This window comes from Fusarium oxysporum, chromosome 3 (assembly GCF_000149955.1).
Source record: "Fusarium oxysporum f. sp. lycopersici 4287 chromosome 3, whole genome shotgun sequence".
Taxonomy (NCBI): Eukaryota; Fungi; Ascomycota; class Sordariomycetes; order Hypocreales; family Nectriaceae; genus Fusarium; species Fusarium oxysporum.
In genome coordinates, this window is record NC_030988.1 from 1,222,882 (window position 1) to 1,240,281 (window position 17,400).

General features: G+C 48.9%; 6 protein-coding genes across 6 annotated transcripts; 3 read left to right on the forward strand and 3 right to left on the reverse strand.

Annotated features, from left to right (window-relative positions):
- Positions 1 to 5,547: 5,547 nt before the first annotated feature.
- Positions 5,548 to 6,333, reverse strand: FOXG_12573 (uncharacterized protein; the record flags this gene model as incomplete). Its single annotated transcript, XM_018392388.1, has 2 exons — positions 5,548 to 6,104; positions 6,201 to 6,333. The coding sequence occupies 2 exons, from the start codon at positions 6,331 to 6,333 to the stop codon at positions 5,548 to 5,550; spliced, it is 690 nt and encodes a 229-aa protein (XP_018252040.1).
- Positions 6,334 to 9,004: 2,671 nt separating this feature from the next.
- On the forward strand, positions 9,005 to 10,481 carry FOXG_12574 (uncharacterized protein; the record flags this gene model as incomplete). Its single annotated transcript, XM_018392389.1, has 7 exons — positions 9,005 to 9,122; positions 9,185 to 9,193; positions 9,428 to 9,589; positions 9,692 to 9,735; positions 10,033 to 10,072; positions 10,174 to 10,198; positions 10,376 to 10,481. The coding sequence occupies 7 exons, from the start codon at positions 9,005 to 9,007 to the stop codon at positions 10,479 to 10,481; spliced, it is 504 nt and encodes a 167-aa protein (XP_018252041.1).
- Positions 10,482 to 10,929: 448 nt separating this feature from the next.
- Positions 10,930 to 14,611, forward strand: FOXG_12576 (uncharacterized protein). Its single transcript, XM_018392390.1, has 5 exons — positions 10,930 to 11,627; positions 11,694 to 12,601; positions 12,660 to 12,947; positions 12,991 to 13,150; positions 13,196 to 14,611. Exons 3-5 carry the CDS (start codon positions 12,717 to 12,719, stop codon positions 13,699 to 13,701), a joined length of 897 nt encoding a protein of 298 aa, XP_018252042.1. The 5' UTR covers positions 10,930 to 11,627; positions 11,694 to 12,601; positions 12,660 to 12,716; the 3' UTR covers positions 13,702 to 14,611.
- FOXG_21009 (uncharacterized protein) lies at positions 12,699 to 14,611 on the reverse strand. The gene is made up of 3 exons (XM_018401340.1): positions 14,343 to 14,611; positions 13,996 to 14,297; positions 12,699 to 13,950 (listed from the first exon to the last, which is right to left on the reverse strand). Exons 1-3 carry the CDS (start codon positions 14,589 to 14,591, stop codon positions 13,734 to 13,736), a joined length of 768 nt encoding a protein of 255 aa, XP_018252043.1. The 5' UTR covers positions 14,592 to 14,611; the 3' UTR covers positions 12,699 to 13,733.
- Positions 14,612 to 15,040: 429 nt separating this feature from the next.
- On the reverse strand, positions 15,041 to 17,357 carry FOXG_21010 (uncharacterized protein). The gene is made up of 4 exons (XM_018401341.1): positions 16,880 to 17,357; positions 16,681 to 16,831; positions 16,258 to 16,633; positions 15,041 to 16,213 (listed from the first exon to the last, which is right to left on the reverse strand). The coding sequence occupies exons 1-4, from the start codon at positions 17,322 to 17,324 to the stop codon at positions 15,935 to 15,937; spliced, it is 1,251 nt and encodes a 416-aa protein (XP_018252044.1). The 5' UTR covers positions 17,325 to 17,357; the 3' UTR covers positions 15,041 to 15,934.
- On the forward strand, positions 15,697 to 15,925 carry FOXG_21011 (uncharacterized protein; the record flags this gene model as incomplete). Its single annotated transcript, XM_018401342.1, has 2 exons — positions 15,697 to 15,772; positions 15,819 to 15,925. 2 exons carry the CDS (start codon positions 15,697 to 15,699, stop codon positions 15,923 to 15,925), a joined length of 183 nt encoding a protein of 60 aa, XP_018252045.1.
- Positions 17,358 to 17,400: the final 43 nt, after the last annotated feature.

A 17,400-nucleotide genomic window follows, 5' to 3' on the forward strand; every position in this document is an offset into this window, starting at 1 on the left:
GTCAACGTCTTGATGTATAACATGGAAAGGTAGGATCCCGGAATAGCCAATACTGGCAAAGTCAGTATACCTCAAATTATTAGTTCTTATCAGTCTTTCTACACAGGAACATTCCGCCGTCATGGTCGAGAAAATGGCCAAGAAACATAACTTTCAACCCGCTAGGTTTGCTAAGACAATATCCACAACTGATTATAATTCAACCCAGTAGTCGCGGCACATCGTACATGGTCATGGGTGCACAAATGGATTTCAACAGTGGTCCAAGAATACATCTGTATGAGTGTTTGTTGCATTCTCGCGCCAAAACCTCGAACACCCTAAAGGAAACCCGTCAAGAGACCGTCGAAACTTTACATGCAGAGACCATTCAACCTTTTCTGATCTAGAAAGGAAATGAATCACAAGGGAATGGTGTTTGAATGCTCTTATTTAGTTTTATCTATGCTCCAGAGAACAATAGTCGAACATGAAGGCGTAGAGGTGCTGGAGAAGCAAATTGAACGAGCGCAGTCTGCGTTGCTGACACATCACCACTAAAGGAAGGGGCGTCAATAGGTGCGCACCTGGATGCGCACGTAAGTGTCACGTGTTGCGCACCCGGTGCGTCTGTAAGGGAGTTATGTAAGCCCAACACCCTTGTAGCTACCCCTTTCCCGTTGATAAAGAGCCTCACTTCGCCGCGCAACGATCTACTCAAATCATCTCTCCTAGAATGAATCCAGTTACAGCTACTCGTCAATTTTCTGATGACTGCCTGCCTCCTGAACGCGAGTATGGCTCTCGGGAAGCCCTACACGCCGCGATCAATGCATGGGCAGCTCCCAGGGGCTATGCGTTGTCACTGGGAAGTCGAAGAAAACAGAGAGCGGCAGACGAATTGTTTTCTTCAGCTGTGACCGTGGAGGAGCACCTCCAAAGGCCTCGGGCGTACGGCAACGGTCAACTACAACACGGCGTACAGGGTGTCAATTCTCAGTCCTTGCGAAGGAGGCCTTGGATAAGACAACGTGGCGCCTTACACACCGTCCTGGCAGCGAGTTTGCCCATCACAACCACGAGCCAAGCACAAGCATGTCTGCACATCCAGTCCATCGTCAACTATCCAATGCAGATAGGTCAACTATTAACAACCTTGCAAACGCTGGTGTAGCACCGAAAGAGATCAGGTCCTACCTACGTCAGAACACAGAGTCTCATGCCACCCAGCAAGACATCTACAACTGCATTGCACAAGGCAAACGAGACCAGAAGAAGGGCCAGAGCACAATCCAAGCTCTTGCTAATGAGCTTGAGGCTGAGGGTTTCTGGAGTCGAATACGCTTCGACGAGGATGGTCGGGTTACAGCTGTGTTGTTTGCCCACCCAGAGTCGCTAACATACCTTAAGTCATACCCGGATATACTTATATTGGACTGCACATATAAGACAAACAAGTATAGGATGCCTCTTCTCGATATCGTCGGTGTTGATGCCTGTCAACGATCATTCTGCATCGCCTTCGCCTTCCTCAGCGGCGAGGAGGAGAAGGACTACATCTGGGCGTTAGATCGGCTACGTTCAATGTACGAAGCCTGTAGCGCAAGGCTGCCATCTGTGATCCTTACAGACCGCTGTCTGGCCTGCATGAATGCGGTATCTCATTGTTTCCCGGCTGCAGTATCGCTTCTATGCCTTTGGCATGCCAACAAGGCAGTCCTGCGTTACTGCCAGCCAAGCTTTATGCGTCATAACGATGCGGCTCAAAAGCCTCAAGGCCACCAAGAGTGGAAGGACTTCTACGGAAGATGGCATGAGCTCGTGGCATCGGCAAATGAGGAGACATTTGAAGACAGGCTTCAGCAGCTCAAAGAGCGCTATGCTTCAGCTCACGCCCGGGAGGTCGCCTACATCATCGAAACATGGCTTGACCTCTACAAAACAAAGCTCGTGAAAGCTTGGGTTGATCGGTATCTTCACTTTGAGAATGTGGTTACATCTCGAGGCGAGGGTATTCATCAGCTCATCAAGGTGTACCTTGATACTTCCCAGCTAGATCTCTTTGAGGCCTGGAGGGCTATCAAGCTGGCGATACTTAACCAAGTAGCTGAGCTCCGAGCAAACCAGGCGAAGCAGCAAATCCGAACACCCATAGAACTCTCAGGGAGTCTATACAGCATCATACGAGGCTGGGTATCTCACGAGGCATTGCGGAAGGTTGAGGCGCAGAGAAAGCGGCTCCAACAGGACAGACTCCCTGCCTGCACAGGAGTCTTCTCAGCAACGCTTGGGCTCCCTTGCGCTCACACAATTGAGCCTCTTCTACAACAAGCCCAGCCGCTTCAACTACACCACTTCCATACGCATTGGCATCTTCAACGAGAAGGAAACCCTCAATTGCTCATAGAGCCCCGCCGTCAGTTCGATCAGGTGCCAGCTACGTCAACATTGCCGAAGACTAGCACTCAGCGCGAGCCATGTGCATTTGAGATCGTCGAACAAGCATCACAGACGAGAGCCAACCCCAAATGTTCAAGATGTCATACACAGGGCCACAGGATGAGCTCAAAGGCATGCCCATTGCGATATGCGCATCTTGTATCTCCCTCAGCTTCTACAGCGCCCCCAAATACGCTGCCGCCATCGACTACACCAAGTTCGGCTCAACAGCCAGTTCCCGATCCATCCTTATGCTCAATTTTGCCACAGCAGCAGGTAGCGCCGCCAGCGGCACTATGTGATCAAGAGATGGTGCCGTCCCCGCCAGATATAATAGCACTGCCATCCTCATCAGCGGATGTACCTCCACCACCAGATATGCCGCCATCGGTACCAGCGTCTGGGCCAGACATACGCTATGATGACCCTCGTGCTATATATGATCGATATATTGCAGCACGGATGGCATGGTATAACAAGCTGCCTCGAGGTAGCTTAAAGACTAACCAGGAATATCGAAAGGCAATGGGCCTCCCTCAACGCTACGATAAGACAAGTTACAGCTGGTGTTTGGATTATAAGCAGATGGGTAAGCGATGCACATCAACGATACCTGGACGGGAGTGGACTAAGGAGGAGATGATGGCGTACTTGGATTGGACCAGGGTAGAAGATGAACGTGTGGAGAGGCAAGTCGCCCAGGAGATGGGCGACAACCCTCTGGCGAACAGGCGAACAGGCATGAAGGAGATTTGGAAGAGGGTTGAGCAGGACATGATCGACCAACAAGCTCTGTACTCGAACGATAAACTGGCTGAAGACTGTATCATAGTTACTGCTTAGATTATTATTAACGCCTACATTACTTATATCCCAATTATGGCACCGTGAGAAAAAATCTGTATAGCAGAGCAGTTCGTCATCTAGAGATTAGAAGCAATACAATAAAATACAATAGGCTGGCTGGCATACAAGGGTGTTGGGCTTACATAACTCCCTTACAGACGCACCGGGTGCGCAACACGTGACACTTACGTGCGCATCCAGGTGCGCACCTATTGGCGCCCTAAAGGAAGCGATAACGATAATGAACATGAACAAGTTTAGTGGGACGGAGTCCAAATACTTCAGTCAACAAGACACAGGTGCGCTAAAAATAACTGACAACAGCTCTAGTTCGTGCATTACATGGCCTATTACTCGCCAGGATCTTATAAAAGCTTCAAATACTAATCAGCTTCTAGTACGGAGTGGAAAGACGTGGGTGAGGCATCACTCTTCTCGATTCATTATTCTTGAACCACAAAACCCCGACGACGTCGGATCCTCCGTTTGCTGTTTGTCTTGGGCTTTTCCCCACGCTTTCAACCAAACCATTAAATTAACCAACATCAGAATCTCTATGAGGTATCGGCCCTGAAGTCTCTCGTCGTACTAATGCCGTAATTGTGAGCTTAGGGAAATGTGGAAATTGACGGCTGCGGTTGGGCGGAAATATTGGACGAAGAATGGAACCAATAAACCTGATTGTTTGCTACCATGTTGGTTGCATGGGGATGTCCTCTTTAACAGCTGAAATCGACGCTGTACCAACCACGAGGGCCAATAAGAAGAACACTGTGACCGGGGCGGGTCCATTTCAGGCCGTTAATCGCTGGGGCAGGTGGAACGTGTGCGCCCCAAAGAAGATACCTGGATGTACTGGAGTACCTGGCAGCGAGATAAGCTTAACAGCTACTGCGGTACGAAAGCGGCAACGGATCCCTGTCTACAGCGGTGTCCCTGGCGAAGCACGGCTCTCAATTTTCGCCAACCCCCGATCGATTCCATTGGAGAGAGCTCCCACCTGGAGACTTTCGACAAGATGTAGATTTCGCCGCCTCCAAGCCAGATACACGATGCGGGTATGAACCAACTACGAACGACCTGGGGGAACAATCTTTGACGACATCTCGATCGCTTCTCGGAGAAGATGATTTGCATCCGGTGCTCTCTCACCACGATTTGCAGAGTGGCCTTGGTCCAAGGCAGCACCCTAGATTCACGTGCACGTACTCCCGCGTCCCTGTGCAATCGCTAGCCGTTTGGCATGCATTCCTTACCCATAGCGTCCAGGCAGAATGAGGGGCAGGGTTCCGATGAGCTCATGATACCTTGACCTGGAAAAATCATCTGCAATTCCCCCACAAAAGTGCGCTGTCATCAGAGTCCTCTGAAGAAGATACCGTCTTCTGACTGCCTGCACGGGGCGCATGGCAATTTAGACCGCCATTCCTCAGCCACTTTGGTTGTCCGTTCATCAGTTGAACACGTAGCAAGAAACGATAAAGTGGCGACTGTCATCGGGACGTAAAGAGCCAGCCTCCAACAAGCTATCATGATCACGCGTTCTTATTTTCTGACTATCCATTGTTAGGCGACGTTGGAGGTGAGCTATGACCAATTTTGTTGGCGAATCGACACTGGCACCGACAACCAACGACAACCTCGGTGACATAGTGTTGCCGTTTATCTCTACGGATGTGATGACGCCGATTTCAGTCGTGAACATGATACACACAGCCATCGCGTCTTCTTCATGTATTACATTATTCATGTCTCCTGGTGCATCATCTTACCCTGTAGTGCCCCTCGCCGTTTTGACCGCACCACTGATCACCCTCTGTAACCCTAATTACATACACACTTGGGTCTTTCCTAACTTTATCCTTCCATAGGCTAGCCCCCTCGACATACAGTTGCCCTCGTTATCCATTCCGAGTCACTGAAGCGTGACACCCTTTTTTCGATACTGTGACAAGGCGTTGCCTGAAAGTTAATGTAAGACTGTTCAGGATCGATCCTCCATGGCCTTCCTCTAATGTTAGTGAGGCCACTCAACACAACCTTCAAACCCATCTAGGGGGTTACCACAAGACAGCAGGTCCGTGATCCGTTCACTGGCCATTCAACTATGACCCACAGCCCATCTGTTATCTCGGTGTTATTCTCTGCACCTGCCTCTGTACCGCACACCAGCTGAGTTGTCTGTGACGTCCTGTTCGTGCTGCTGTGGATTGCGATGGAGAAGGCCGGATCTGAGTGTCAGAGACGCTGCCGTCGAGTATCACGGTGCTGTAGTGGAAGGGCTCAGCTAGACTGGGGACTTAATTGCAAACGACATGAAGGTATCGAGTTGTGATGCTGAGGGAACGGGTATTGTGTATGAGCATCAGCATCAGGGTGAGCTAGGGCCATGTTTTGTCCTGGACGCGTGAGTAAAGGCGCATACCCTCCGTTGGACTGGTTCATCATGGGGGGAGGGGCCAGCGTGCTGGGATTAACGCTGTACTTGCCAATAATCTTCTGGATGGCAGACTCAAGAATTTTCCATGGGAATACCTTGACATCCTTCTCGATATTACGGGGCTTGGGATTAGGAAAGCCCATGATGACCTTGAAAAACCCCTCACTATCCGGCTTAGCCTTGGAAACTGTCTGCGAATGGAATCCTTCCAAGTTACGGCGAATACGGTTCTTCTCCTTGACACTGAAACGGTTCGGCGCTGCGATAAGTTGCTCGAGAAGGTGGATAGTGTCGACCGAAGTGACGTAACACTCGCCTTTCTCGGCCCACCAGATGCATGATATGCAGATGCTGTTGGTTGGTCGTTCATTGACGCTTACCGACTGGCAGGTAGCGTTCACTGTCGATCCCTTTTGTGTCTTACGGAAGAGGACAATCCGACGGCGGTTGGCCTATTCCTCTGATGTCCAGTTCTCGGCCATCGATTCCAGCTTACCCTCAATCTTCAAAACTGCCTTGACAGAATAAAGCGAGATAGGATGATAACTTGTGTTGCTTCCAGTATTGGCAGTGGTGGTACTGGCTCGGACAAGCTGGGGAGCGCCGTTGCAATGAGACGGGGACGACATTCCCAAGGGTGTCAACGGCGGATGTATCCAATCCAGCCGTTGGACGCCGATGGTAGCGAGGGTCGGTGAAGCTCGTGCTTCTATTGTAAGTGTTAATAATGTCGTTGTTTGCTTGCAGGAATGTATTTGCGACTCCAGCCTATCGTCGACTCCGACGATCAGGGGTTTTTGTGGACGGTAGTCGGGCGCTTAGGTACTTGATGTCAGTGTTAGTGTCGCAATGCACCAGAGACAAAGAATTGACAGGCAAGCGGATGTCAAAAGAGGGAGGCAACAGGGAAATAAAATAGAGCGAGATTGCAGATGTGATCAAGATCAAGAGGAGGACGAATTCTTTATCTCCACACGAATGCGGACGGATATCAGCCGCACGCAAGCCCTGATCTAAACCCTGACAAACGGAAATTCAAGGATCTCGAGGCTGCAGGCCTGTGTGAGATGTATCAGTCAAAAGTAAAGAATCAGCCAATCCTAGGCGTTCGGGCGCACCAATTCGGCCAAGGCCCAACTACAGTGGGCAGACAAAAGTCCTGTCGCAGGCCGGGCTTGGTCTCAATGATCCTCAGGAACAACAGCCCTTAGTAATCAAGCTGGGTGATTTAAAGTAAAACCTGTGGGATGGAATACCCCACACAGAAGATAGAACCAATCAACTCACTACTGCTGCTCATTATGAATGACCCGACCTTCAATCCATTTTAAGCACGCTCAGTGCGACAAGTCCCGACACATTTCGGATCCACCCAACCACATCGATTGAAGACAGCCATTTCACTGTGCAATTGAACGGGCAATATTTATTCAATTTTGATAAAATGTATATTAACCTATAGGGAATTAAAAGGAGACTCCAGGGATATAACTCAATACTTGGCATAATAGCCATTTGCGTTCCAACGGGCGTTGAGTCGGTCAGGCATCGATTTTATCACGTTTTTAGCTACTTCATCTTCGACCTCCGACCATAACTCTTCTGCAGCTTCAATAAGCCGGGCCAAAGCTGCAGCCGACTTTGGATAAGCAGCAATTTCAGGATATGTTTCGCATATCCGTTTTTTCGGGACTTTCCAAAGGTTCTCAATAGGATTGAGGTCAGGCTGTATGGAGGCCAGTCCGTAAGAGACACTCCGTGTCTTCTAGCCCAATGACGCAGCCATTCCTGAACTATCTTGGCTTTGAAGGTGCGGGCGTTATCGTGCTGAAAAGTCTCTCCTTCCTCGATAAGTCCCGGAAGGTAGGACTGTAAACAGGCTAGAATACGTCGGCCTGTTACGCCTCCCCACCCAGACGGAGGATCACTCTCAAGAGGGACAATCCGGGACGGTTTATCATAGTTAATTGCACCAAAGAACATCTGTGAGTATCTCAGAGGTCGTCTGCGAGGCTGTAACTTATCCCTGTGAAGTCTCTCGCCCTGCGGTGTTGTCAGAATATGCTTCTATAAATGAAGGGTCTGGACGTACAGAACCGTAAAATGACCACTTGGTATAGTCACCGTCTGTACGGTCGATTGTAGGCTCGTCAGAAAACCACCAGCTGTACCAAAATGACTCGTCTTCATGACAGTATTTGTCACAGAAAGATTTTCACAATTGCGCACTTTCTTCGCTGAGAAACGGGCGTCGAAGTGCGAGATTATGTTGTATTCCCGTCTTCTGAAGCCACCGACGAATTGTCGGGCTTGAGCAGCTTAATCGCGCCCGTTGTTTAATTTCTTTATACGAAATAAAAGCGTCGTTTTTAATAAGTATTTTGATATGCGTTTTGTCTCTATCCGATAACGCTGGTAGCCTCCCAGAGCGAGGAAGATCTTTTGCAGACTGTTGGTGTCGATACCGTCGAATGACTCCGTAGATTGCATGACGACTTAACCCCTCTTTGTCTGCGATATCGTTGACGCGAACGCCTGATTCGTACATTGTTACAAGCCTCGTTGTCTTGTGAGGAGAATGATATGTATTTTGCCTAATTCTGGGCATCTTTATATATTGAAATAACGCAGAGGCATCTTTAGATTGCAGTGAAAAACAAGCACTGTCGACCGACTATAGTAACGAGCGAGACTGGGCGAGACGACAGAGGAGTGAGGAGAAGTCTACCTCAAGAGCAATTGTTCTTGGTACGCGTTCAGAGACAGGATGCTGAAAACGAGCTTTATAACTGGTCTTCATGACAGGCGTGTATAGGTGCAAAATGAATGCAGAGAAAAAGGGGTTTTCGTCAATGTGGGCAGCGCCAGATACCCGTCAATGCGGGGCCGGGCGACGTTGGTTCCGCACGGAATATATATGTCCATCTACGGCGCTTACGCCGTAGACTGGGGTGGTGTGGAGCCAGCCGCTCCGATATCACACCTGTCGCGGAACGGCGCTGGGGTCCGAAACCCCCACTCCATCATCTATAAATATCACCCTTTCTCCCACGCTCTTTCTCAACCCAACATTCTTCTACATCTTCATACGCGACCGCAATCTCCAATATGACTCTGCCAGTTACGGCTTGGAAGTGCTTGTTTACCTATAAAAGCGACGAGGCGCTTTGTCCTACCTATGCTCGTATCGTCGGACCCACCCCCCACCCCCTTCTGCTCGAGGTGGCTGTGCCGCTTCATACGGTGGTAACGAGGCCTTATGTAGTTGTATCACAAGATATCACGGTGTCTATTGACCACATGGTGACCCAAGAGAACAAAGATAAGCTTGGCTACATCGTTGCCTACCAGGAGATGCTACTGTGGTTTATGAGAACCGCAAGGGAGGGGATTCGCCGCCATGGAGCCAGTCTAGGTGGTTACTATCGGCATCGCTACCCAAACTTCCGATCTTGGGTAGAGTATACTGTTCTGTTGCAGGACCTTCCGGTAAGTCAATCTATTCCTCTAAGTTTATGGTTCTGACATAGAGAAGTCGGCAAGTCTTTCCCCACACAGCTCGGAGAGAGAAGTTCAATTTCGCGACGCTTTTGCACAGGCAGCCTCGTTTCTAGCATTTGATGCAATGAAACCTCATGAGACAATCTCTGAAGAACTACAGCAAATGGATTCAAGTCAGATTGTTTCAAGAATACGCAAATCACTTGAACTCAAGTTTAACAGCGTTCATGGATGCCCCCCCGCAGGATCATGCAATCGTCTCCCACGTTAGGCACGTCCTTGTACGCATTAGCGGGCGTAGCAATCGGGCTCAATTGGAGCTATTGGGAACGCACGTGGAGATCATCGATCTCTCATTGATGTTTCGATATCTCATTGGTGGGTGTAAGACTGTGCGCGAGCATTGTCACATTGATGAATTGGTCCAGCAAGTATCATCTGCTTAATTGTTCTGTGGGTCTATGGTGGACTAGAATTTCATCCAAGACCTTTTTACAAAATTGAGCTTGGAGATGTCGTTGACTACAAGAGTAAGTCCAAACACCTTGCATCCTGGTTCTACCTAACATTGGCCAGTATCTCCCTGATCCATGGGTATCTCGCTTGCCGCTTCAGCAGAAAAAGAGCTTCGAAGCGCTTGTTGGACCTACATACAGGGCTCAAGTGCCAGAAGCTGTCAGAAAGAGATCAAACCACAGTCGAGACAACTCTTCAAAGTCGCAGCACGTCACCTCGCGGATTCAGAATCCCGAACACAGATAGTCCTCGATGCAATGACCTTGTTTTGCATCACCAGGCTTTTCATGGAACACGAGCCACGCAAACAGATATTGGACACTCTCGACCGGTTTGATGCTATTGTCAAACGTACATAGGTGTGTAGGGGCGGGATGACATAGATGATAGGGGTGGAGGACGTAGTAGTCGATTGCGGTCATAACTCTAAGCCACATCTATAAGATACCTAGGGAAGGTTGGGACGCATAAGCATAAGTACGTACGTCCACTCCTTTGGTGCTTATGTGTTATGAGACCCGACTGGAAATACAAGCCGCCTCGCCCGCTCCCATCGCCTTATCAGTACATCAGTACCTCCGTGCTAAAAACTTCACTCCATTATTTCCGCCCAACTACTATGGCCAGACAGCGACCCTAATCAAAGACCACCAGTCAAGACGACGTTGTCCGACAACATGAGCGCCAAGCGAAGGAAGAACAAGCAAAATCGCGCCGCGAAAAGCGCGAGAGAATTAAAGCACAGGCGGAAGCAACATGAGAGCAAGCGGCGTTGAAAGCCTTGCAGCGTGTTGAGGAAGGCGATTTACTGAATGATTCCCGCTACCACGTTTAAGGCTTTTTACCAATACATAGCGAAGTTTCGTTATGGCGCAGGAGAGCCACTCCTCGCCGCCCTGTCTATCAGGAGCATCATCAGGCTGGCGCGCTCCTTCAGGCTCGCTGAGTGGCAAATTGTAGAACAGCGAACAGTTGCGCATCTTCAAGTCAAATTCGCCCGTAGAGACTGCACCTCGACGGAAAAGGCATCTGGTACATGCTTGCCCGTCACCCACTTCCTCTTCCGGCTTTGTCTGTTACAATTAATGGATCCAAGAGGTTGTCGATCACGAATCTCCGCCAGCATCAAGTCAATTCCGAGATTGGTATAACTCTCAAACGTCAATGTTCCGTTGAGATCAAGGTGGTTTCTCAGGGTTAAATCGGCGTATGTAGCATCCACAAGCTTCTGAACTGCGTTCTCTACCACGTCCCGCTCACTGTTTCGAAGGTCAATCTCGCTACTAATCGGATGAAGTAACGACTCCATGTATTCTAGCTGGTGTCGAGATGGAAAACAAGACTAGGCGGCGAACGAGGGACTAAAGGCCAAGTCGGCCCAATCTTTTTCTTGCTTTGTTGGGAATGCATCCCAAGGGACGATTCGACGAGGGTAGAAGCGGCCGGTCGGGTTAGTCGTATCGCCTTGGGTCGTGAGGGACCGATCGGTGATAACGTCGATAGAGAGGCGGAGTGTATGGCAAGTCTCGAGGTACGAATTGAGTGATAGCGGTTGTGATGCGCTTGCGCGTTTTTCGGCGGCTTCGCGTAGGCACTGTTCTTCCTTCGACTGCTTCCGCAGCCTTTCGATTTCTTCCATAGAGTCTGATTGATTGATTCAAATGTGCGGGAAGAGGGTAGCGATAAGCCTTCAGAACAATTCTTCATAAAATGTCTGGAGAAAGAAAACATTGAAACGATATAGGCCCTGCTGCCGACGGGTCGACTCAGTAACCCCCTCTTTTTTCCCCACATCGATGACTAAGAAATGGGAGGCTTGCCATACCTGGTACACCAGAGGAAAGGACATTGCGATATAGCTTCGCAATTTAAACATTTCCCAAAGTTGTGAGAATAGGTGTGAGAGGTGAGTAGGTGCTCTGCCCTCTTGCTTGTATTTTGAAAGGCAAACAGCCTAACAACCACGTGATAGGGGAAGAGACTTGGTGATTATCTTATCAGCTTATCGATGTAATACTTACCTCACACGGATCGCGGAACTAACTGTCAAACGGGAAAGCGACTGCTAAGAGACGAGGCATCATATTGCAGAGTTTGGGAGAGAGGATCCTCGACAGTACTGCTTACTGATACATAGATGGCAGCCTTGCCGCTAACCATGATATGGTCAGAGACACCTCCCTATCATCACTCCAATTCAAAGAAGACACGTACTATCTTATCGATAAACTGATCACTCCACTCACGCTTAGGTTCGGGTATAGCCGGATCAGGACAGGAATCACATGGTGATGATATGTCCTATCAAGTCAAAAACCCGTTGGCTTGACCCGGGCAGGGGAATCTAACTCAGTCGACTTAGTTGGGCACCAACCTTTGAGCCCAGGGTCAGTAAAGAAAATGGCAATACTCTGCTAGACTTTTTAATTTGCAGCAACCTATACAGGTCTCAAAAGACTATACTTTTACACAGCAAAATACGCAGAATAGTAAGCAAACTGCTTTATAACTAGTATTCAGTCAAACGAGAAAACAATACTAAGCTTTAAATAAACCGCACATGCCATGTTCTATAAAAGAGTACTGCAGTATTATCAGGTGGGAAGCAGGCCAGCGAGGGTATGTCATCGGGAATATCATGAGTGCGTCCGTGGAGAATATGACCTCCGTAGGGTCTAAATTGCATCTGTTTTCCATTAATCGAGCTGCTTGACGGATAGAAAGAAAACTCACATTGCGGGGCATGAAACTCGAGTCGCGGCTTCCCGATCCGTTACACCCTGCGCAGATCGCATTGCCCTTCAATCCGAAGCCGTCACATTCAGTGCACTTGACCATTGCGATAATGGTGTTTCCAGGTTCTTAAAGTCATATTTTTAAGTGCGCCGAGGTCAGGTTTTTATAAGCGGGGTGCTAGCTGACTAATCGTTTTGGCCAGGCGTTTGAAAACGACCCGTCCAGGCATTCGGCGTCTTTCTTCCTCTTAAATATCACGATGCCATCATTCATGTGTCAAATTTGCTATAATGATTTTGACAGTGCGAACGCGTTGCGCCAGCATTACGAAGAATTCGAGAATCAAGAGCGGGAATTGAATCAGGAATATGAGTTATGCCGGAAGCATGACCTTTCTGAACCCAGGTCCGATGGACCAAATGTGTGTCAACGCTGCGAGCAGTGTTTTTTTACCGTCGAGGCACTTGATGACCATGTGCAAGACTATATGGTGGGATAGTATCAGTATTTGTCTACTTCAGCTGACTCCTTAGACGCGGGAACTGCTCCTTCTGGGGAGAATTGCACGATGTCGATTGCATCGTCCGATCATCGAACTCGATTATGCTCGAAACCAAAAACAGGAATGCCCAAAGAATGGTTGCGAACAAAATATCCGCGACAAATCGAACCTGAAACGACATTTTGAGTCACGTAAGTGTGCGCATGGCAGAGACTGAACGGAGCTGATTCTGAAAGACATCGATTGTTACTGTATATGTCCATCATGCTCTGAGGGTTTTTCAATGACCGACGCCTTCCTCCGTCATAAAACATGCACTGGTCGCCAAATCAGCCGCCTCAAAGCTTCCGTCCGGCGTCGTGTCACTCGCAAGTTCAATTCGGCAATGGATCAGAGTCCAATGATCGTGAAACGGCAACACACCCCTGAACCTGAGTTTCCTTCCAAGAAGCCAGCACGACAGCACCTTCCGTCACTCCAGGCCGATACCGCGCCATCCCAAAACTCTTTAATCAACCCGTCACAATCTATTCCTATACATGGCGTTGACTGCCCCCCGGCAGACGGACAAAGAGGTGTGACTGGACGCATCGACGACCTTCAAGGTGACTTCTTCAATACAACACACGACAACCTTCTCAATCCTATATCATCATTAGGCGATGGGAGATATTTCACTTTAGCTCCGGCTGGAGTTGAATACAGTGATAATGGTTTATTTTACACTTTACCGTGGTCATAGTATCAATTATACACGGCCCAGAGCTACATGCTTCATTCTTGATGAGTTCGCCGCACCTGCACACCTAACTTGGCTACATCCGAAGGACGTCTAGATGCGGGAGGTTGAAGTGTCATGTCTTCCTCAGTGTATTCCCCCTTTGCTTTTGCTTCTCGTTCCCATTTTTCTAGAAGGAAACTTTCAACATAGGTATAATAATAACATCGCTTTTGGTCCCGCTCAAACGATATTCTAGCATCAGAGATAACCCTACTCATGGTTAATTATGCAAAGCGGAGAGGGATCTAGACATACAATCCTCCTTGCTCAAAGCACATAGGTTTTGCTTCGCAGCCTCTATCCTGGAGTTGTTTCGAAGCTACCTCCCACAATTTGTTTGCCGCCCGAATACGTGTAAGCGGAACCAGATGCGAACGGCGGTGGTAAGTGACTCTAGATCCCTTTGTCCAGAGTTGAACAACCAAGACACCGCGGTCTTCTCCGCCATTCCGAAGGGTGTATATGTGTCCCGGGTCTTGCGCAAGGTATCCGCGATGCATGAGGAGGTACCGTGAGCTTGAATTAGGCTTCAGTGAATCGATGATATCTTGAACGGGCTACATCGGTCAGCATTGATCGTGAATAGAAGGCGGAAAACTAACCGAGTTCAACAACACGTTTTTTAAGCAGAAATCATAGCCTGTTTCGTCAGAGAAGTCGTAGGACAGCTCTTTTTCGTCCATCTCCTCAATGCTTGACCCTATTTCCGGGTCATCTACCGCGTAGAAGCCATTCTCACAAATTTGCTCTTTGGCTTCATCGACTGAGATACTCGACGTCATGGTAATAGTGCCTGGTAGTGTCGAGGATCGGAGAACCCCTGCCTTGGACAAACTTTTGCTGATCAACATTGGAGGAGGCTGGGCACGTGCTGTTTGCCTTTGGGTTGCGTTACCCATGGAAGCCTAACGTATGGCTTTACTTCCCCACTCACAGTCTCGGTTTTGCGACTGGCTTACCTCCCCACTCACAGTCTCGATTTTGCGACTGGCTTACCTCCCCACTCACAGTCTCGGTTTTGCGACTGGCTTACCTCCCCACTCACAGTCTCGATTTTGCGACTGGCTTACTTCCCCACTCACAGTCTCGATTTTGCGACTGGCTTACCTCCCCACTCACAGTCTCGGTTTTGCGACTGGCTTACTTCCCCACTCACAGTCTCGGTTTTGCGACTGGCTTACCTCCCCACTCACAGTCTCGATTTTGCGACTGGCTTACCTCCCCACTCACAGTCTCGGTTTTGCGACTGGCTTACTTCCCCACTCACAGTCTCGGTTTTGCGACTGGCTTACCTCCCCACTCACAGTCTCGGTTTTGTGATTGTCTAGATCCTATGTACCTTGTCCTCGAGCTAGCACTCTCTAATTTACGACTTTCTGGCTGCATTTTTACTCACTAAAGTAACCCGTTATGCTGCCTTGAGCAGTAGTAAAAGCAGTCTAGCCATAGCACCGAGTGACCTGCAGCAATGGCGATTCAGACATCAAGTTGGAAGCATTGAAAGAAATTATGATAACAGCAGGTTAAGGTCATGCCAAGCGAACCAGCAGGCTGAGCTTAAGGATATAGCCAAGAGATTGCTCTAAAGATGAGTCTCCATAAGATGGGATCGTTCCTAGCCTGAGAGCCAAAATGCTCCATTAATCCATACGTCGAGACAACATGTCAAACGCCTTAGAGCCGAGTCCGCCTGAGGGTGATTTATCAGATGAACGACTCGCGTTATGCAGCCCCTAGGATGTAAGTGAAGCGAACCATGCGCATTCTATATGACCTCAATCCCTAATGCAATGCACACGCCTCTACCAACAATCCTGAGTCGGCTCTCATCCGGGCCAGTTATGTAGACCAAGTGAACCCAGCTCTAATGCTCGAATTGTTGAGCCTCTGCGACGTATAAGATATGACTGTTCCTTGCCTTAGACACGGCACAACTGCACTGTACTCCGAGTCAACATGCCAGACAACAACGACCAGCCGCAGGAGAGCGGAAACACCTCAGAGCAAAGCTCGCCTAAGGGTGATTCATCAGGTGAATGACTTATCGCCCTTCCGGTTTGCGTTTCTAACGACTGAAGGAAACCCACCAGCCACTGGCGAATTTCCCGTCAGTGTGTACGAAGGAGGCACCCCAGTACTCATAGACACTACCAAGCGGACGGAAGAAAAGGGGGGGCATAGATAGCATGGCCGTTTACGGTTTTAGAATCGGAAGCATAACTGCATTATAATGAATCGATCTTCGTGTTGTCAGCTTTGTGCCTTGTCCAAGTAGTAACCCAGAGATAACATTCCATATAATATCCTCTGCTGTATCTTGGTGGCTTATTGTTACGGTAACTGCCTCGGTAGTTGCGACAGCTGGAATAATAATGGCTTGATATCCCATAGGGACTACTATTGACCCAGAGTCATGCCGATAAAAGAATTGCATCCCTATTGATGCCCCTGTACTAAGAAAGCCCGAGTGTTTCTCTCCAGTTAGCTTGTTGCCCAGGTTCTCAGACTTTAACTTACTAATACGTCAATTACTCGGTCGACAGCCTCTTGGTGGTCCCGAGACCACCTAAACCTGAAGATGACTGCACCAAGTATATCCTGGCTGACAGGATCATCTTGTTGCTTGCCAGCTCTTGCTATGATTTGCTGAATGGATTCCGGAATCGTGAATGGCTTGTAGCCAGTGAGGTTAGGGATGGTAACAGGTAACCACTGATCTCGAACCGGGTCATAGCGGCCTTTATTATCGGGAGAGGCTACTGAAGGGTCTGGTGTGTTGGGAGCTGGGAGTACGTAGGGTATTGGTCTTCCGCTTTGCAAGACAGAGACAAACTTGAGGTATTCCTCCTCGTTGAAAATGTTGGTACCAAGCGCTCGGCAAACCTTCTTGTATCTGCTTTCATTAGCTTTTCCTCGGCCACTGATTGGAAATAGGCTTACCTATACTCCGGGTGCCGGGTGGTAATAATGAATGGGAGGTAAAGTGCCAGAGATGATTGTACCTCAGGGGTGATTTCTATTGTCGGAAAACATGATGCAAATTGGTCTGGTGCTTGTTTATAGTAGCCTAGAGCTCCCAGATTGAGTGGTGCTGCTTATCGTCAGTGCTGTCTTGAAGAGGCTACTGTTCATCTCTCACCAAAAAGCAGAGCGGCCTCAAAGCCACGGTGCCGTAATTTCAGGTAGAGTCCATCTAACAAAGTAACTAAACCTCGGACTAAAGACATGTAGTTGCGAATAGTGAATTCTCTGAGGTCGTCCTTTGCGTGGACGCGGGACCGATACTTGTGGTAAGCTTCAGCCTCGTTTTCGCTGTGATCTACACAGCAAACGGCAATGTAAATCAATCTCCGCAGATCCTCAGGCATATATTCACCCTGAATATCCTGAACAAGAGATAAAACCGTTCTATAGACATCTTCAGGGGTCGCAAACCGATGCACTTCTCGAGCATCCTGCCACTCATTCTCGCTCTTGGGTATCTTCTCAATCAATTTTCTAAATGCCGCGGCTTGTTGGCGTGATGGCTGGTCGCGTTGATGTGACGCCTGTCCCGGGACGAGCGATGGTAGTTTCCCGCTCATTGTCTGATGAGTCTCGTAGGAGCGAGCTGGTGGGTGCGCGAATTAAAAACGCTTGTGCCGAGAACGGCTGATTATT

Excerpts from the sequence above, each read along its gene's own strand:
- FOXG_12576 (XM_018392390.1), top strand. The coding sequence starts at position 12,717 with ATGCCATCATTCATGTGTCAAATTTGCTATAATGATTTTGACAGTGCG. Across the intron at positions 12,948-12,990 it reads ACCATGTGCAAGACTATATG|ACGCGGGAACTGCTCCTTCT; the intron begins GTGGGATAGTAT and ends CTGACTCCTTAG. Across the intron at positions 13,151-13,195 it reads GAAACGACATTTTGAGTCAC|ACATCGATTGTTACTGTATA; the intron begins GTAAGTGTGCGC and ends TGATTCTGAAAG.
- FOXG_21009 (XM_018401340.1), bottom strand. The coding sequence starts at position 14,591 with ATGTTGATCAGCAAAAGTTTGTCCAAGGCAGGGGTTCTCCGATCCTCG. Across the intron at positions 14,298-14,342 it reads AAAACGTGTTGTTGAACTCG|CCCGTTCAAGATATCATCGA; the intron begins GTTAGTTTTCCG and ends TGACCGATGTAG. Across the intron at positions 13,951-13,995 it reads TGCTTTGAGCAAGGAGGATT|GGTTATCTCTGATGCTAGAA; the intron begins GTATGTCTAGAT and ends AACCATGAGTAG.
- FOXG_21010 (XM_018401341.1), bottom strand. The coding sequence starts at position 17,324 with ATGAGCGGGAAACTACCATCGCTCGTCCCGGGACAGGCGTCACATCAA. Across the intron at positions 16,634-16,680 it reads ACCCGGCACCCGGAGTATAG|ATACAAGAAGGTTTGCCGAG; the intron begins GTAAGCCTATTT and ends TAATGAAAGCAG. Across the intron at positions 16,214-16,257 it reads ACCGAGTAATTGACGTATTA|AAACACTCGGGCTTTCTTAG; the intron begins GTAAGTTAAAGT and ends CTAACTGGAGAG.